The following is a 20,518-nucleotide window of genomic DNA, read 5'->3' as shown; positions in this document are numbered from 1 at the left end:
AACGTTCTACACAATTTCTACTCATATTTTCTGGGTGCAAATGTGCGAGATTGTTGCGTCCTGTGCATGAAGTTTGTCTCTTTTTAGTGCGTATACTAATTAATGAGTCTAATAATTTACACATTCAAACAATTCACTCGAATTTTTTACGCAGAATGTTCCTTGAGTGAGTAGCTAACGACTAGGAGGAGTAACTCCAAATTTACATGTATTTTGCCGGTCAGTGCCGAGTAACCGAAAATCCTTCTTTTATAAGGTAATACGTTTTGTACCCCGTTCGTTCATACTTTTGCGCGAAATTCATTTGAAAATACATCCATTTATATGATGGCCAAATGCATGAGATGCTTTTTTTCATGTAACATTCGAAATTGTCTCTTTTCTTAAGTCCTAAACTTCTCTACTACTGGCGCCACCCGACGTATGATTGTTTAAGTCTGTAGCTTTGGCGTGGTGTTGGCTGGAGTCCTGGAGGACGCCAGTGAGCTACTCCTCCTGGCCAATACCAAGTGCGCAGGGCTTACATTGTCATATTCCGGAGGGACTTCGCCTTATTTAACTCACAGTTAATGCCGCCCCCCCCCCCCCCTCGAAGAAAAATCCCTTACAGGAAAACTATCCATAATGCTTCTTGGCAATTTCGCGTAATTTCGTTTTTCTTTTGAAAATTTACATCGAAGATCATTACGGAACTGAAAACAGGTAAACTAATTTAGGAAGGAATGCCTCTCGTATTCATGTATTCAGAAGAGTTCTTATTGGATTACATTACTTTATCATCTTTTTGCATTTACGGCACGGAATACGGCTCGCTTGCGAGCCGTAAGTCACTCGCGAAGCGAGTGACCGGGGGTCCAGGGGGCGGAGCCCCCGGCTAGACGCGAGGCGAGCGAAGCGAGCCACAGCGGCTAGTGTTAAATAATAGACGACCACATAGGCGGCGGTGGACCGGCCCACAGTGGATCGAGTCAATGGAAGAGGTCGGACAAAGTTTGGAAATCTTAAACGCTTATAACTCCGTTAATACAAAACTTTGAGATTCTAAAAGTGGTTCCATTGGTTTTCTCGTGAAATTTTATTACAGAAACACCCCTTGAAGTTTAAAATGTGACAATATAAACATCAGAATGGAGAATGTGCACCCAGAAATGGTATTGCTTCGTCTGAGAGTGCCTAATAAGCTGAGTTCGCAGTATTTTTCATAATTATTTACTGACACTGAAAATCGGAGAAAAATGGATTTAAAAATGAGAACATTTGCCGCCTTATGACGTTATCTAGCAGCATTTTCCATTTAAACACATGTATTTTAGCAGAAGAGTTATTTTGTCATATTTTCTCCAAAAATTGTTCAGTTTAGAAACCAAGGATATCCTCGTAATCAGTTTTCTTAACGGTATCATTTTAAAGATGAAATTCACAAAATTTATGACAACTGCAACTTCTGTATTTGCAGTTTCAGTCAAAAATTTCATGTCCGATCTCTCTAATTGGCTCGATCCACTGTGCGGCGGTGTATCGGCCCGAGCGTGGGCGGGTTCATTCTAATTCGCTTTGTACCTGCTTAGTGCTTAGCATGAACCCTTGCCGACCACCGACCGCCAAGCCCCAAAACCAAAATGGGGAGGGTCAAATACTTGACAGAAAACATACAAAACGCACGCTCAATTTTACGTATTATATGGGGTGAAATGTTTTCCACACTACTTTGTACTATGTAAGATGCGGTATTCACACACTGAGGAGAATCGGATTCATACCAATGGATAAAATTGAGGAATTTTTCGGTAACAGAAAGTATGAGGCTTGCGATGCTACTAAGATTGTGCAGTTTTTTAAAGCGTTTGCGGTGGCTGAAATTTATTTACAGTCGACTTACTTCCTTACAATAGTGAGGAGCAGATTTAGAGAAAAATTCATAGCGGAACTGTCAGATAAGTTACAGACAACTACTGTGGGCTATGAAATCGAATTTCTTGGAAGGGATCAGGATTCCTGCAACTCTACCGACAAAAACTTAAGTTAAATTTTACGACGAAAAAGAAATAGGATATACGTTGAAAGGGAGGAACAATTTCCGGGGAACTTTACTCACGCAGTCGTGTGATGTGTCTTGGAATTTTGGCATAAACTGACAATTCTTACCTGCAACAAACGAAAAACGGAAAAATTTAAAAAAACGAAAGAATCTAAAGTTACAAGAGAAATAAAGTAACAAAATAATTGCATGCATAAATAATTAACACCCAAAACTTTCAACTTTTGCTTGAACGGTTTCATCCCGAGTTCAGCAGTATCCGTAAAATACTTCGGTCATTTCAGATCCACAATTCATACGCCAATATACATCAATTTTTGACGTTTTCATACATCTAATCTTTCTTACGCGTTTTTGAGATTCGACCGTTTAAGCACAATTCTACAAAAACAGTGTCTGATCAAGTAAACGGGTGCCTGGCTAGAAGTTACGACTGCACTTTCAGCAGGAGGGATACACAGCCTTGACTGGACCGACATTTTGGGACGGTGATTCGGTAGTTGGGCAGAGTAAAGAAAGGAGGACCCGAGAGAAGGAACGGGTCGTATGAATACGCGGGGCAGGAGAAAGACGAGAAGTCCAAACAACTTCTTAAGAGATATTAATGAGCCTCTCGGTCGCTTAATAGATACGAAGCAGCTCCAGCCTCTACGATATTTTAATCACAAATTAACGATTAATCACGCCTCACGCAGGAGTGCGTACTGCGTAAGCTCAGATAAACTGCTCAGGCCGAGTTTTGACATCGTCTGACTCATCTTGGTTCTATACACGCATGGTTTCCATGCATGCATTTCTGCATACAATCAATTAATTAGTCACAAATCTGAAAGCAAAAGCTCGACTGACCAGTGACTAATTTTATTAAAAAGGGTCTAATTAAGTCATGAGAGAGAGATGATGGCGAACCAGAATACTTGACAGAGTGCAGTGGCGGATAATTTTTGTGGAAGCCGAGGCTAACATCGGGCTGTAGCGCTAGTGAAGAAGAAGAAGAAGAAGAAGAAGAAGAAGAAGAAGAAGAAGAAGAAGAAGAAGAAGAAGAAGAAGTAGAAGGAGGAGAAGAAGAAGAAGAAGAAGGAGAAGGAGGAGAAGGAGGAGAAGAAGAAGAAGAATTAAGTAATGAGGGCATGTATACAACTGCTACTTTGATTTCCATAGTTACTAACTTTTCCTTGTAATTGTGAGCTTTTTCGAATCTATCTTCGGTTTTGATTTCGTCAGACCGTGCTTGTTTTGATATTTTCTTGATTTATAATATTTGACATATTGTAAATATTTAGTATGCTCTTTGTATAATACATAATGGTTTGTTGACCGATTTACAATTCTAACTGTTTGAAAAGCTTTTTTTGAAGATTCGTTTTTATCCTTTTTTGTATTCATGTTTTTTCTGCCTAACCTCTACTCTTTGTGTGAAAATGCTTAACAGCAAACGACCGACATGGAACATAGACAAAACACTGATGGAATACAATGAAAAATGAGGAATTCCTCATGAGGAGAAATAATGCGCGGAGCGTGAAACAATGGAAAAACACTCGAAGTTGGGTTCCGACTCAACATGCAACTATTTTAACTCCGCGGTGGGCCGGGTTGCATACGCCCGATTTTGCGGGCGAAATCTAAGATTGGCCTACGACTTTCGGGTAGGTTGCGGGTGTATATAGTGTTTTCCTCGAGCATCACGTCTATTCCAGGTCAACTATTCGGACACTCCTGTCGCACAGATTTGTGGCGCGTTTATAACAAACCGAGATGTTTTGACATAAGAGACTAATTTGAAAAATATCTATGCGTATTGACGACGGAGAATTTTCTAGACGGCGATTCACACCTCAAACATTGAGGTGGACTAGAATTTCTACAAGTAATGATACCTTATGATGGGAATAAGACTTGTCATGTTGCAGGTTCAATAACACGAGCAATTACTTGATAATACTAATTTTCCCTTTCGTTGTGGCGCCTGTACGTGAACTTGAAAAAGGGAAATGCTGAATTATAGAGATATCATGTCGATGCATCGATAAATTATCTGCACGATCTAGCGTTAGCTTTCAGGATATAATTAGTCGATTCTGCAATAAGTTAACGCTACCATTAGATCATCGGTTCCTGCCCCACTGAAACAGTGTTTACGGCGTTGCTTTGTCGCAAATTTTGAGAGGTAACTTGTGAGACTAGACACTAGAATACAAATAAGACAGTATAATAAAATGGCAATGGTATGTCTTTCACCATAGATGTTCCTATAGCGGTCATCACGAAAAAGTTGACCTATATTTATTCATGCGCGAAAATTAGACAAGTCATCTTAGAAAAATAAATGTATATTATGTTATGTCATAACTGAATTTATTATTATATTTTTTAACGAAAATTGAGCGAAGGAAATTTTTGCAAGAACATTAACCACGTTCTTGACTTCTTTAGTTTTACGATATCTCCGAAGCAATAACTAGAAAAAGGGGTAAAACTATAGTATTTTGAGGAATAAAAGTACACTAAGATAAATGTGTGTCACTTTCCGTATGAACTGAACTTTTGTGTTATTTTTTCTCGCAATTTGCACTCTTGACTGTCTTCATAACAACCGTTCTCCAAATCCTTTACCCCACCAAATTTTTCGATACACGCAATAAATTTTCCCAGACACAAAAATCGAACTTAAATTCAGAAAATCAAAATTTTCGTTAAACCTGAAACTTACCGAAGAGTTCAACTATCTAACTCGGAGTTCGGTTTCGATGACTAAAAACTCTATTAGGTTTCTGAATCTAAGTTCAGTTATCTTATGAACGGAAGTCATTAATTCCTCAATGAAAATAAATTCTTATTTCGATAAACTAAATATTCAATATTGACTCCAAATTTTTTGTAGTTATCGACTGAAGAAGCCAACTACTAAGGGGAAAGAGTGGGCAGGAAAGATCAGCAAAAGTACCTGAAAGTTTTCTTAAATTCATCAGCTCACCTACATGCAAATTGTACTGATTTTTCTCGGATAAACTTGGCAACAGGACATATTCTTGGATACATTAAGGTAATAGCGACACGATCGTCAGTCCTGGTGTTAGTCTCACCTGCCTCGCCAAGAAGCAAAACATGACGATAACAACGCTCTGGCCCAGCAACCTGAGCGCTAGACGGGAAAAGCATAATGAAGGGTAAACTACGCTAATTGTTGCAGTTGCTAAACGCATCTTACTGTGATTACCGCAAAAATTACCCGTGTCGATCCAGCACTTTATTGGAACTCCAACCCGTCCGCCTACAATCGAAGCGCGGTTGCCAAATGTCTAGGAAAAATATGTAGCGAGACAGTTACGTACAAGGTATACAAATAAATATATTATCCGTCGAAATTACTTTTATTTACAGCTTGTACCCCGTGTTCCTCTCATTTCATTCACATAAATTGATGGAGTTTCCATGGTAAAACATCGCAAGACGAACGATAAGCACGCACTGGAGAAAAACACATTGGATCTAGAGTCCAGACTCTTAAAAACATCGACAAGAAAAAGTGCTCTTGATTCAATCAGAATCTAACTTAAATCAAGAACCAAGCCTCTTAGTTTAAGCGGATTTTGTTTTGATTCGAGCAAAAATCCAATTGAATCAAGAGTATTCTTTCTTGTCAATGTTTTCAAGAGTCTGGACTCTAGATCCAATGTGTTTTTATTTTTTTTTCCAGTGCGTCAAAAAAGTCTGATATCACTTCCAAAACGCGCAATTCGCGTGGTCAGTAATACAATTATTAAACACGCATCTGCGATCAAAGATATGAAAAAGAATAAGTGTGAAACAGCCAAAAAGCCGCACTGTGCTCCTACAAAATGTCTGAAATCAAATCCTTAACGCACAATTTATATGCGTTGAGTGTGTACCAAATTTTCAAATTTCTCACGCTCGTAGGTGGTGTTTTCTGCGTTGTTTGCAACCTTTGCTCAGAGAGATGTAACAAAAACCCTGATTTAAAAATCGAACGATTTTTTGAGCCATTGATAAATGCTTTCTTATCTATGAATCCAGTCGTTCAAAATAATTTTGCTTCTGATGTATGAAAATAATTCTTGAAACCAACTGGAATCATTGGGGAACAACCAGCGAAGATTGTCCGAATACTTAGGCTAGGTTTTCTTACTTCCTTCTCTATCTCTGTGCAAATAGTTGCAAACAACGAAGTAAAAAAGGCCCAAGCCCATGAGCGCGGAGAATTTCAAAATGTGTAAAACGAACGCGTAACGCAATCGAATGTTAAGAATTCGGTTCCAGAAATTTTGAAAGTTCACACTGTGACATTTGGGCTGTTTCATACCTTCAAGAACTCGATCTATTTATCTGGATCTCTTAAAAGAGCAACATTAAGGCTGCTTAAACTCTTGAAAACTTGATAAGTTTCCAGGATTTTTCATAAAGTTGACAAATGCGCAAAGTTGCAACCGGTTTACCTTCTAGGTTACACAGTTAACCCTGCAATATTTTCATACATTCCGGTGATTTTTCCACGAGGAGTGAATACATTCAACATCTGACTCATTTACTCTTTACCATTGCGACGATTCCATTCCGATTTAACACTCTTCCTCTCTTGCTAATGAAGTCTGTATAGTGAAGATCACTTTACAGAAGATAATTATAAGCTATGAGTCGAATTCTCTCACCACTACACTGCCGTCCTATGGAAAAACGCCGTATGAGCCTTCAAGGCGTTGCCAAATGTCCTTCAAAAACAATGAATTTTCAGGCAAATTTCAGAATATTTCTCTTTCAATTTTTCGGAGGATTACCTCCGAAATTCGATCTAAAAAGTCTGAAAATTTAAAGCAAAAATATTCAAAACTTTCTTCAAAAATTGATATTTTCTGACAGGAAATTTTACAACACTCATATTCTTATACGAGGTTTTTACTTAGCACAGCAATGCACGCGTGACACTAATGCGCAAAACACAAACGCTTGGCTGGCATTTAGAATCCACGAACCGGGAGGGATGAGTGGAAATTCTCCCCGGTCCAGCGAAATTCCAGAAATTCAAAGCTACTGCTTGCGAGTGGAAATCACCCATGCAGTTTTTCGCTTACCCGCGCGACCATTCATGCATGTGATTCTGAAATTTCAATGAGATGGCCGGCGCGGCGCGTTTGCAACGAGTTCTATTGTTGCGGTTCGAGCGGGTCAGATGTGACGCCGCGGAAGAGATATGTGCAAGCACCGAACAAAAAAAGAGGAAATTTTAACCCTGGATAAGATTAATAAAATGCTAAAGTTGCCGTTGTGTACTCGCATCTCTAGAGATGGAATGATGCAACGGTGGAATGGACGATGGTCTTGTTTAAGGGTTGGAAATTAGTAAAGACTTGTAAGATTCAGGGGCTTGGAGGACAAGTAGTATAAATGCAGTTTTTGACAAAAATTGAGATCTTCATCATTTCAACTAAAAATGGACTGCATTTTGCAATTTGGACCTATAAATTCTGGTTGGGTTTAAAAACAACGTATGTTCCATTAGTTTCCCTATGCACATAAGTGTTTTTTCAGATGAGCCAGAATTTATAGGTCCAAATTGCAAAATGCAGTCCAAATAGTCCTTAAATATACACAAAGCCGTGGCATATCGTCGTTGAGTAATTCAGTTATCCGTGAAAAAATATGACATGAGAGAAAATTAGGCAAAATTGAAGAGCGATTACACTTATTCCTGTTAGATCCGCCCAATTTAATTTGAACAGTTGGAACCTTCGACAATTTGCTTCTCATGGTGCACGGATTTTCTCCGGCTAGTCCTTAAAAGTTTAATCTTTTCTTTATCTTTCTTATCGGAGCGATAGGAAGTATTAGGTGAAACGGAGTGAGAAAAAAATCAGCAGCAGAGAGAAGATAGGCGAAGGAAGGGAACTGCGAAAAGAAGGAATAGCAGTTTTGCACTTAGTGTGACGACAGTTTGCACAGGTTTGAGAATTAGCATGAAATTATGCAAATTGCCGTGACATAGCCGTGAAAACCTGCACACCTGAGCGGAGCACAGTTCGCTATCGGACTAATTTTTATCTCTACCAGTCAGAGGATGGGGCAGCTCTTCGAAATGTTCTGGGAAAAACCTGGTACTTTTTTTCTATTTTTTCTTATAACAAATATGTTATTAAAAACGCAACTGCTACAAGAATTACATGAATATAGTTAAAATAAACTTACAAGAGAATCAAACAGCCAACGTTAAAAATATCTAAAATAACAGGATTATGGAACTCGGCAGAGTCCTCTACTTCAGTAATGCATTTATCGCAAATAAGTCAAGCATATTAAAATTTTCAGATTTATTCCAAATGTTCAAATTCTTTTCTAAAGTTACCAAAAAATATTTTTTAATCATTTCCTAGAGTTTATCTATTGAAGATTAAAATAAAACGTTTTTTAAAATATTATCTAGACAAACTTGTTTCAAGATGTGCTTTTAGTATTGCAGCTCACTCAGAGCGCGAGACTCATAGGATGCAATAATTATGACACGAACAAAATGAACCACAAACAGAATGACAAAAGCAAAGGCGAAAAAAATGCGGTTAACGTTAGATACATTAGGAGAATAAGTTAGATACGTTACCTGTTCCTCGTAGGCGAAGACGGTGGGAAAAGCCTTCTCGGGCTTAGATTTCCATTGTCGATGTATTTCGTATGCATTTGTCCTGAATCTCGGCGAATTCTCGGCCTGAAAAGTTTCCATTATTACTTTCACGTCGAGAACGGAAAAAGGATAGTAGTCGCTACTAGACTTTCTGGCTATCCATGATCCTCAGGAAATCTAGTACTTCTGGTATTCTGGCAGCGTTTACCATACAACTATAGAATATGTAAGACACTGACAGGAACAAGGAACATGACTTGAGTTACTAAATATCCGAAAGATCATGATTAATAGAGAGATAGTCTAGAAGGAACTGCCTTTCTTTTTTCCGTGGATTTGGATTATTTACTTCATTTTGATTCATTGTATTACATTTTTTATTTGAGAGACGTTCGATATTTTGGATTCGTAATATAATGTCGAGAAAAATCCAGGGCAAAAAATAAATCGCTTTTACACTGTATATGCGAGGTCAACTTGCATTCTGCAGGAACTAGAAAAGTCGAGATGAAAGAATGGAAGGTTCGGAATTTTTCCTTGAGCCGCGTTTAAGTCACCGTAAAAGAGGCTCTACCGTTTTTATTGTTTGGACCCAATTCGATAAGTAGAAGAATCCTCATGATGACGTCACCACTAATACAGGGTTGCCGCTCTCTGACACTTCCCTGTCATTAAGTTCCTAAAAGTGTCATAAAATTCCCTGAATTTGAGATACGCCAGACGGTTAAAAAGACATACTTTGAGAAGTTTTAACGCACAAACCCATTCCGTAAAGCAAAAATAAGTGACATATTGACAATTTTTCCCTGACACTTTCGTCATTTCCCTTGGCTTAAAATGCCTTGGCACTCCCCAGCTTTCCTGGTATTCCCTGATTGTGGCAATCCCGCATAAGTACACGGAGAGAAAAACTTCGTGCATGGGACCCGAAGTTCAGGTCATATGGGTCTCTGAAGTTTTCTGATTAGGCATCCGAAAACTTGAGGTTGAGCTGCCGAAGTTCAGGTCAGACATCGAGGCACTTTGGTATGTACCGGAGTACTTCAGATGTGTGACCCGAAACCCTCGGTATGTATCGAAGCACTTCAGATGTCTGACCCGAACTTCGGTAGCTGGACCTAAAGTTTTCAGATGCGTGATCCGAAAACTTCGGAGATCCATATGACCTCAACTTCGGGTCCCACGCACGAAGTTTTCTTCTCCGTGTTGCCCCTGGCTTAAAATGCCTTGGCACTCTTGGCCACCGATTGTGGCAATCCCGCATAAGTATCTACACTGGAAAGAAAAAACACATTGAATCCAGAGTCCAGACTCTTAAAAACATCGACAAGAAAAAGTACTCTTGATTCAATCAGAGTCTAGCTCAAATCAAGAACCAAGCCTCTTAATTTAAGCGGATTCCGTTTTGATTCAAGCAAAAATCCGATTGAATCAAGAGTATATTTTCTTGTCAATTTTTTCAAGAGTCTGGACTCTAGATCCAATGTGGGTTTTTTTTTTCTTTTTCCTGTGTTCGGTGCGTATCGAAGCACTTCAGATGTCTGACCCGAACTTCGGCAGCTGGACCTCAAATTTTTAGTTACGTGATCCGAAAACTTCAGAGATCCATATGACCTCAACTTTAGGTCCCACGCACGAAGTTTTTTTCTCTGTGTATCTATATGACTTAAAATGCGCTCGGAAATGGAACAAAGCGACAACGCAGGCGGGATCAACGGCTGATTTTGAAAATCCGCGACCGCGGCCGTTACGGCGTTACACGGTAGATGCGCTCTGGCGCGAATCCGTATTCGAGGGCTTTGAGCAGAGACAAAGTGACACGGATACCTCGTATTTTACGGAAACGCAACGGTCACGAATGAGTGAAGGCTCATAATTCCAAGCTCGGATCCACGCCGCGTCGCGTCGTCACGCGTTTCACGTTAGGCCGCACGCCGCGCGCAGGTGATCCGACTGATCAGGCATCGGGCGTCAGGCGTCAGGCCCGGACGTCAATTTACGGGACAAAGGCCCGAGGCTATTGACTTGCAGCATTGACAAATGTCGTTGACGAGTCCTGCCGTGCTAAGGAAAAACGCCGTATGAACCTTCAGGCGCTGCCAAATTTACTTCGATAAAACGCAAATTTCCTGGTAATGTTGTGAATATTTTCCGCCCAACACTGGTAAAAAAAAGTTGCTTGAATGTAGAGTCCAGACTCTTAAAAACATTGACAAGAAAAAATTCTCTTTGATTCAAATGGAAATCCGGTTAAATCAAGAGGCTTGGCTCTTTGATTCAAGGAAAAATCCGATTGAATCAAGAGTATTTTTTCTTGTCAATGTTTTCACGAGTCTGGACTCTGGATCGACGTGTTTTTTTTTCCAGTGAATTCTCCGGATACTATTATTCGCAATTTCACCGATAACTCTTGAAAATTCAAAGAGAGGTATTCACAAATCTCCTAAAAAATAAATATTTTTATCGAAGGACATTTGACAACTCTCGAATGTTCATACGGCGTTCTTCCTTAGCGTGGCAAAGTTGCGGCTCTAAGGTTTCTCGACGGTGACTAAGGTGGATCTAAACGCTCGGAAATTGATTTCACAGCCCTCGGTGTTTATGAGTCGGATTTAAAGCTCCTTGAGCGAAAGTAAAAGTTGTTCTAGCAAGTGCAATGTATGTAAAGAGGTCAAATGGATTTTGATTTTGCCTATTCGTTGAAACGAAGGAGAACTAAATGCGTTGATGGCGAAGTCCCCGGTTTGAATCTGCCACCGATTCCTTGGATTATCTGATTTTCACTCAAAGTTTTCCATCTGAAGTATAACCATGGCTCTAGGTTATTCCAAGCCCTATACGTCATTATTAACAGGGGGAAATGGAGGTTCTCATGGAGGTAAAAAGAGAATCGAATTCATTAAGTAAATGTGACTGAGAACAGATTCAAGGACAAAAGGTTTCTGAGGAAAAAAATATGATTATTTATTTAATGGATCTGGGGATAATTCTCACAATCGCCTCAAAACGCACAATTAAGAATTAAAACACGATAAATTGATCAAAGTTCGACTCTTGGCCTGGCCAAAACTAATGGTTCGACTCCCGATCTGCTTCCTTGAAAACGAAGCATGTCCATTTGTAGATGAGCCCCGAAACACAAGTATATCTATGCATTTTAGGGCTCATCAATTATCACATGCTCAAGTTGGGAAGTTGCATGGGAAACTGGGATCAGATGCGGCACCGAGTCAAAGTCAAGCCATTCTTTTAAATTGTTTTTTTCGTTCGTCAGTGGCCGGGGACAAAGATCCAGCCTGCCAAGAAAAAACAGCGTACCTCCGATAAAAAACCTTACTTTGATCTGATGTTCTTGCGAAGCGCAGGGATGCACAACGACGGCCAGATGCACGTCGACACCAGTGTGTAGGAAGCTTTTTTTGTGTGAGATCTGTGATTCCCTCGGTGCGTGATTAACAAGTGCTCCATTCTACCAAGCTAAGGAAGAACGCCGTATGAACATCCGAATGTTGCCATTCACCCTCACAAAATACTTGTTTTTTATATTTCATAGAAACTGTTAAACACTAAAGTTTGGAGTCCCTTTATACTGAGAGTAAAGACAATGCGAATCCATTTCTGATTCATTCCCGTATTTTAGGCTTTCACAGTGTCACAAACGGGACTGAAGATTACATTTTCACCATTTCACCAATTGCAAAGATTATAAACTGGAATGGACGGAGGAATTGGGGGTAGGGAAAGGAACAAATGGAATGAGAGAGGGAACGGAGATAGGAATTCGGGAATGGGACGATCAAAGATTACAAGAAACGTCCGATTTGTGTAATCTTCATTCCCGTCTGTGACATCCATAAGCAGAGTTCTCTCAACTCCCTCTATAAAGGGAATCTACTAGTGGACGTATTTAGGCTAAATGGAACTAGAGACATACGGGAAAAATGGGGTGTGGTCTAGAAAACGGCATGAGAAACAATGTAAAAGTGGGTGTCATTCCTTTTGGGAAAATGGAGAAGTATGATTTGACATTAAATCAAAAGGAACTTAGCGCAAAAATATTCTGCACTCGTGAGCCGTAGGCATGTGACAAGAGCGTTGTGGACAGGGCTCATGATGAGTTGAAGACCGTCTTCGCCGCTGCGTCACTGGCGCTTTAAAATTCCTACTCATTCTTACGACTTCCAACTAACGAGCACCCTTCTTCTTTCCCACCCGTCTCTTCCTTTTTCGCATTCTAAATTACGAACGAAATGCTCTAAAAATTCGGAAGGAAAGTATTCACAAATTTTCCGGAGGATTTGAGATTTGTCAAATGAGGTTTGACAACGTCTGAAGGCTCATACGGCGTTATTCCTTAGCAGGACAGCATTGCTCCAGTCACTTCGGATGGACACCGAGCCGTGGAGAGACGTTATTAATCAGGAGCTGTTGACAGGTCGTGTCCCTTCTCCGCGGAGATACGCACTGCGTCAAGCTACCCGGCGCGGCGTCTGGTGCGTAGGAGAACGAAACAGAATCCTATAATAGCCCGGCTGACATGGGCATGGGTCCAGCTCTGGAAGTAAAGCCGGAAGTGGCTAAAGCCTCGGATCCCATTCAATGGATTCGAGCTGGACAGATGAAAAGTGTGTCAGGGAGATGGATTTGGGAAGGAGGGCAAAGGAATGTTTTATGAAGTGATGAATTTGGGAATGTTTCACTGCGTCGACTTATTTCAATCCGACGTGAAACAGCCCGATTTTATCTCATTAACAGAACAATTCAGTACTTTTTTGGTACCTCGAATTGACGGAATTCAAAAAATTTCAAAAATTAGAATTTCCCGCTCGAATTGCGACAAAAATGGAAAAAATCCCGAACCATCTTGCGAAATTTCCGCACTTTTTCAGTACTTCCGGACCGCCCTTAAGAAATCCGTATTATTTCCGGAATTTCAGGACTTGCAGACACCCTATTTGCATAAAAACGCTCGAGCGATAAACACGTTGTCCAACAACCAAACGAGCAATGAAAAGCGGTGAAATTGACGACAGGACATCCAAGATGCGCGAGAAGACTGCATAGGCCAGGCGGCGAGGCGCGAAACGCGAAGGTTGCTTTTGACCGCGATTCAAGGGCCGCGAGGGGGGGGGGGGGGGCTAAGGCTGCGGGGGGCCGGGGCCCAGTGAGCCGTGACATTAGTGGAGCAGCGATGGGCGAGATTATTGGAGCTGTTGCAGTTTGACGGTCGCCACTCGCCACTAGCCGCGCTGCGGTCGATCTCGACCATGATCCTGCGAGAACCACGTAAGTCCTACAGGAACCGCGTGTAGATGGGTGGTTTGAGTGGGGCTTCTCTGTGTTTATACTCTTCCCTTTGTAATCGAGCCACCTTTGGAGGCGCCCTCTCCTCCGGAACATCCGATACACACCAGCGGCGTGGCGTGCTTTGCGATGTATCGATTGTTATGCCGTTTAAACCTATGGAAAAGGATCGATAAACAGGGTGTTCGCAGCGAACACCTTAATAATCGATTCTTTACCATGGGTTTAAATGGCAGAACAATCGATACATCGCAATTCACGCAATCACGCCACGCCACTGATACACACGATGACCGGTTCACGTTACGTGGATGGCGCTCCGGAGCGTGGACCACGTCCCGCCGCACAGTGGATCGAGTCGATTAGAGAGGTCGGTCATGAAAATTTTGACTATAACTGAAAATTTTGATGTTTATTTCATCACATTTTAAATTTTAAGGGGTGGTTCTAGAAGTAAATTTCACGAAAGAACCAATGGAACCACTTTTAGAACCTCAAATTTTTGTGTAGACGGAGTTATGAGTGCTTAAAATTTTCAAATTTTGTCCGAACTCTCGTATTGATTCGATCCGTTGTGCGCCGCGCCGCGATTTCATCCTCCGACGCCGCGGGTCCCGATGCTCATCTCGGCGAGTCATTAAAAGCGGTCGTCGGGACGCCTCTTGTTTGCTCCGTCGCTCCGCACTATGGAGGCGATCGTCTTGGTAAATTCGACTTTTATTACAGGGCTACCATTTTATTCTACCGAAGATTCCGGGATTAATTCTGATTTCCCGAAGGTCCGATAAAATTCCGATATCTTCTGAAATTCCGGGGAAAACTTCCGATTTTTTAAAACATTCCGGGAAATAATTCCGAGTTTTTCAAAGGTTCCGGGAAAAATTCCGAAATTCGCCTGGATTTAGTTCCGAAGATCATCTGATTCAGTGGCGTGGCGTGCTTTGCCCTATATAGATTGATTTGTCATTTAAACCTACGGGAAAGGATCGATAAACAGGGACGCCTCTTGTTTGGTCCGTTGCTCCGCACTAAGGAAGGGATCATCTTGGTAAATTCGACTTTTATTACAAGGCTACCATTTTATTCTGCCGAAGATTCCGGGATTCCCGGATTAATTCTGATTTTTCAAAGTTCCGGGTAAAATTCCGGTATTTTTAAAAATTCCGGGGAAAATTTCCAATTTCTGGAAAAGTTCCGGGAAATATTTCCGAATTTTTAAAAGTTCCGAAATACGCTCGGATTGCTGGATCCGCCTCTGAATGGAGAATTCACGCCAAATATCTCAGAGAATGGTATTATTCTAATGACACTAAGAAAGCAATAATTAATGCGAATCCGTTCGGAAAACATTTAAGCTCACAATGTTAACAGAACATTCAAACGAGCGTGACGTCCAATTTTATCTGTTATGGATGCCCGCACCACGAACGGGTCCAAAAGTACTGGCTAGCGCCAGTTAAGTCCTTGCTAATTATTTCATGACGCTGCAATTTAAAACGCATCAGAGTAAGTACCGAGCTCATTGCACTAATTTAGGTTCATGGGCGCTTGTGCACGAGTAGAGACAGATACACAAAACTGGTGCATCCAAAGTTCCGTCATGAATGTTCACGCTCGGAACTTATCAAAATCATTCAACTTTGTAACATCTAATCATGCAGGGTCTCTCACGCGTGGATAGTAAAACCTGGTACCTCGTAGTTACTAGACTGGTCCTCGGGTTTGGGCACGATCCCACAACATATATTAGCCAGTACTTAGCTTTTGGTGATGTTAACCATATGCTTAGTAAAACTACAGCAAATCTAAAAGCTAGTTTAGACTTCTGGAGTTCTGGCACCGGCTTCTATTTTTTTGGGAGTATAGGTAGCTACACTGGGGGGAAAAAACACATTGGATCTAGAGTCCAGGCTCTTGAAAGAAAAAGGACTCTTGATTCAATCAGATTTAAGCTTAAATCAAAAGGAAATCCACTCAAATTAAGAGGTTTGGTTCTTGATTTAAGCTTAAATCTGATTGAATCAAGAGTATTTTTTCTTGTCGATGTTTTCAAGAGTCTGGACTCTAGATCCAACGTGTTTTTTTTCCAGTGTAGGCAGTCTGGTAGCCACTATAGGGCTTTCTTTCACGTTTTACTTACCTGGATCTATGGTATTCACAAAACGTGAGCATACAATTTCTATGAAAGCCTGTTCGCTCAATGCACTTCCGAACGTGCTGAGGGTATGTATTTTAAGGTCTAGAACGGAGACAGTGCAATAATTAATAAAATTTTAATATCAAAGGCAAACATAATGCTTGAAAAACTCAGAACCGAGTTGCGAAGCACCGAAGGATAGCAAAATAAACTAAGCGAACATGACTGAAAATTTTGCGCTCATGCGGAACAGCAATTTCCTACAGACTTGGGCGTTGTGTGTAAGTCGATGAGAGTAAATTTGACCTTATTTCGATTCTTGTCGACGCAAGCATCAAATAACGTAATGCTCTAGATAAATCACTGAGTCATTTTTTTCCGACACAGGATGCGCTGTCCGCGTTTACGAGTCGAGCGAATCATTTGGATCTGGAAGAAAACTCGGTTAAACCCGATTTTCACGATGCGCCTCCTATCTAAAATATTCGTCTCAAACTGTCAGAAACGTTAGTATACCGAAAGGAGGTGTTTGCATTTCGGGCATCTTGGAATTTTTTGATGACGTAGGTGGGTACAGCGACGTTTTTATCCTGTCGATTTTCTTGGAAATGGTGTGATTTAAGGAAAAAAGTCATTCTATAAAAAGTGCTTGAAATTATATAATGAGTTGATTTACGTAAAAAAAATCGGACATTATGGTCCGTTTTTCATATTTAGCTAAACGTCGCTGTACCCACCTACGTCATCAAGTCATCAAAAAATTCCAAGATGCCCGAAATGCAAACACCTCCTTTTTTTCTCTATGAGTATACCGTTCATTTAACAATCCTCCTAAAAATACAACCTATCCTTCACCCTTCCAACTAGTTTCGCTGTCAATGGCGAGGCGGTAATGATAGATTATCGATATTTCCCCTTGGAGCCGTGATGAAGGAATCGATGATTAAAGTGTTTGCTGCGAACACTACGATCCTGGCCCACAGGTTTACATGGCAGATCAATCGATATATCGCAAAGCACGCAACGCCACTGTTTGCTGTTTGTGCCCCAGCACAGTAAAATATGAAAAACAATCAAGCTGAATAAAACAAAAGAAAAATCTAGTCGAACATAAGAACAAGAATTTGTGAACAATTGCTTTATTTTCATGTGATTTCCGAGAATAAGGTGCAACGATTGCAACCTCAGAATCAGAGGACAATAGACACGTGATTAGCGGTAACTGATTAATTCTGTGAAATCTGCCGTGCTGAGGAAAAACGCCGTATAAACCTCTATGCGTTGCCAAATTTCCTTCGATAAAACATGAATTTCCTGGTAAACTTATGAATATTTTCTTTCGGATTTTTAAGATAATTTTGCTCGCAATTTCACCTAAAGTTCCAGAAAATTTCAAAGAAAAATATTAAGAACTTTCTTCAAAAATAAACGTTTCATTGAAGGAGAATTGGCAACTCTCGAATGCTCATACGACCTTCTTTCTTAGGATGGCAGAAATGCGCCGCGAATAAAACCATCCGACAAGCCCTGCCATCCTGACTCACAACCAGGCTTCTTAACCAGAGATTTGCGAGACTAATCCTTCTCCCTGTCGTAATTTCTAACTCACAATGATAGACTTTAGTGCGTTTTATGTTGGCGAATTTATTTTCTCTAATTCATGTTATGCTCCGGATATGAATAATGAAACATTGATTAATTGGATTTCGGACTGTTGGACTTCCAGTTATCACTCTGCAGTGAGCTACGCAGGGTTGCAGGTGGGGAAAGAATAACAGATCACTGCAAGCCGGTAACGCTGTATTAATTATCATTGCAGATCCTCAGGTATGTCTGTGGATCGTTGATGATATTTTATTTTCACAGGGGGTTTTACACCCTGTCTGTGAGACCAACGATTAATAAATAATCGTGGCAAATAAATTAGATTTTTAACACGTACACGAGTTTCACCATTCTTCCACTGTTTTCTTCCCATTCTTCGGTGCTAAGTGAAAATATTGTGGGTGAATCTGAATGTTGCTATATTTTTCCAGGTAACACATTCATTTTTGGGGAGGATTATGTAAATTATTTTTAGATACTTTGGATCAAATTGCGAATTACATGCTCTGACATACCACTTACGTTAAAGACTCGGCAGCACTAACAATGTAAGCAATGGAATCCGGCTAAGCTGAAGTTCAACGTGAAATACGACGCTCCTTTTCGCCTTATGATAACTTATGAGCAACTTTTTGACTACAAAATCAAATTATATTTGCCTGATATTGACTGATGAATTTCGGGGTTAGGAATATACCAAGTATGTTTTTGGAAAAAAATCTTTGGTCATAAGTTATCATTGGGCGAATCTGAGCGCTGACTTCCAAAAGTAACTTTTACAATTAGAGAGGATAACAATACGAGGTCACAAAAATGCATTACCTCTGCAGTAGTTTCTCTGACAGTTCGTAGTTTATCGAGGGAAATTTGGAATCATCTGAAGGCTCATACGTCGTTATTCCTTACCACTGCAGTATTCTAATTTACCCCCGCCCTGCCTAGCTAGAATTTCAAAAATATTACCGACTATACATCAGCGTCACTAACCGAGGTAAAAATTTTCAAGTAACCTGCGGGTAGAATCGCCAGAGGAGCTAATCAGGAATTCCGGCCGAGCTCCCGTCGCACACAGGAGCGAGTAAATAGGAATAGTCCGACAAACTCTGGAACTTTTGAAAGCTTGTATTCTCGAAAATATGAAACAAACACGTTTAAGCATGGCTCAATTTTTTTTTTTTTTTTTTTTTTTTTTTTTTTTTTTTTTCGTGTAATTTCATTTCAGAAACATTCTCAAGGTGTCTACTAAAACAGGCTGGCCAAAAATCAGAATTTTCACAATACTTTTTCAGTACATTCCCAAGAAATTCAGTACCTCTTCAACAGAAAATTTCAGTACAGTTCAGGAACTCCATTTGATGAAATTCGAAAAATTTCAAAAATTGGAATTTCTTACTCAAATTGCGACAAAAATGACAAAAAAATGAAAAAAATTCCGGACCTTCTTGTGGAATTTCCGCACTTTTTCGGTACTTTTGGACCACCCTCATAAAACTAGTACTATTTCCGGACTTTGAGACACTTTGCACCCTTGTAAATTGAATTTGTGACGAAATAAACACAATAATTTGAAATTTCACCCAAAAGTTTCATGTCTGACCTCATCTAGTATCTCGTTCCACTGTGCGAGTGTGCGCCGGTCAGCCCGTATGGGCCACAATTTTTTCCCGTCTGGTGGTTGGAGTTTTCTCGGTAATTTGCATAGCGTTTCGCGCGGGAGACGTCGAGGGTCGACGGCGCGTTACAGGGCTTGCACCTCCGGAGGTTAATTAATAAAATTAGTTAGCGCCTTAAGAGGCCCGATGCCCCGATGCAGGACGACAGGCTCGAGGAGACCATCGTTCGACATCCATGCTTCGTGACGCGCGCCAAAGGTTTCCCTCCTGTCGAGCCGCAGACGTGCCGTACTAGCCACAACCGTCTTCACCGACTTGTTCCTACTATGCTCAACACATCGCTGTTGCGAAATTTTTCACCTCCACTGGGAAAAAAACACATTGGATCTAGAGTCCAGACTCTCAAAAACATCGACATGAAAAAATACTCTTGATTCCATCGAATTCTTGCTTAAATCAAGAACCAAGCCTCTTAATTTGAGCGGATTTCCTTTTGATTTAAGCAAAAATCTGATTGAATCAAGAGTATTTTTTCTTGTCAATGTTTTCAAGAGTCTGGACTCTAGATCCAATGTGTTTTTTTTCCAGTGTATGGAGAATTTGCAGGTGTCTGCACTGAAAGAAGAATACGGGCTATGTAGACATACTGTCCGTTCCGGGCTCAGAGACCGAAAGTTCCGGGTGCTGGAGCCGTATCTTTAATTGCTCCCGATGCTACGTTCGGAACTTTCTGCCTCTGAGCCCGGGACGCGGACGGTATGTCTGTATAGCCCGTAGGTATGGCTTCTACGGCCGGAGTTTTCTTTAAAGTGTGGAATTTTGTGAGCATCATGTTCAAGGGGATACTTCTGAGTGAACTAAACATCATTAGGACATCCTTGGTTCCTAAAATGAACAATGATTATAGAGAGGATATGACCAAAGGACCTAATCTGATATGATAAATGTGTTTGAATAGGAAATGCCGCCTAATGACGTCCAAATGCGACAGATTTTCACACTTTTAAATCCATTATTCTACGATGTCCCAAGTTAGAAAAAAGTAGGAGAAATACTGCGAACGTAGCTCATTAGGCACTCTCGGATATAGCGATAAAACTGTTTCGCTCAAATTGTGATTTTGTGAGTTTTAAATGAGAAGCGAGGATAGAGAAGCATGTGAAATTATTAATCACGTGCAATTTCCCTCA

The 20,518-nt window shown here is 40.6% G+C and overlaps 1 protein-coding gene across 9 annotated transcripts in view; it reads right to left on the bottom strand.

Moving 5' to 3' along the window:
* The window catches only part of by (focal adhesion protein tensin), a 553,251-nt gene that overhangs the window by 153,266 nt on the left and 379,467 nt on the right, over positions 1-20,518 (bottom strand). For 5 of the 9 annotated variants that reach the window (XM_072303046.1, XM_072303045.1, XM_072303040.1 and 2 more), the window contains one exon: positions 8,649-8,753. The exons of the other annotated variants lie outside the window; for them this stretch is intronic. In XM_072303046.1, coding sequence (XP_072159147.1) covers positions 8,649-8,753 — 105 coding nt within the window. The remainder of the gene's footprint in view (positions 1-8,648; positions 8,754-20,518) is intronic. 9 annotated transcript variants of the gene reach the window in all.

This window comes from Bemisia tabaci, chromosome 7, assembly GCF_918797505.1.
Source record: "Bemisia tabaci chromosome 7, PGI_BMITA_v3".
NCBI lineage: Eukaryota > Metazoa > Arthropoda > Insecta > Hemiptera > Aleyrodidae > Bemisia > Bemisia tabaci.
The sequence above is the reverse complement of the archived record's forward strand: the minus strand, read 5'-3'. Positions and strand labels throughout refer to the sequence as shown.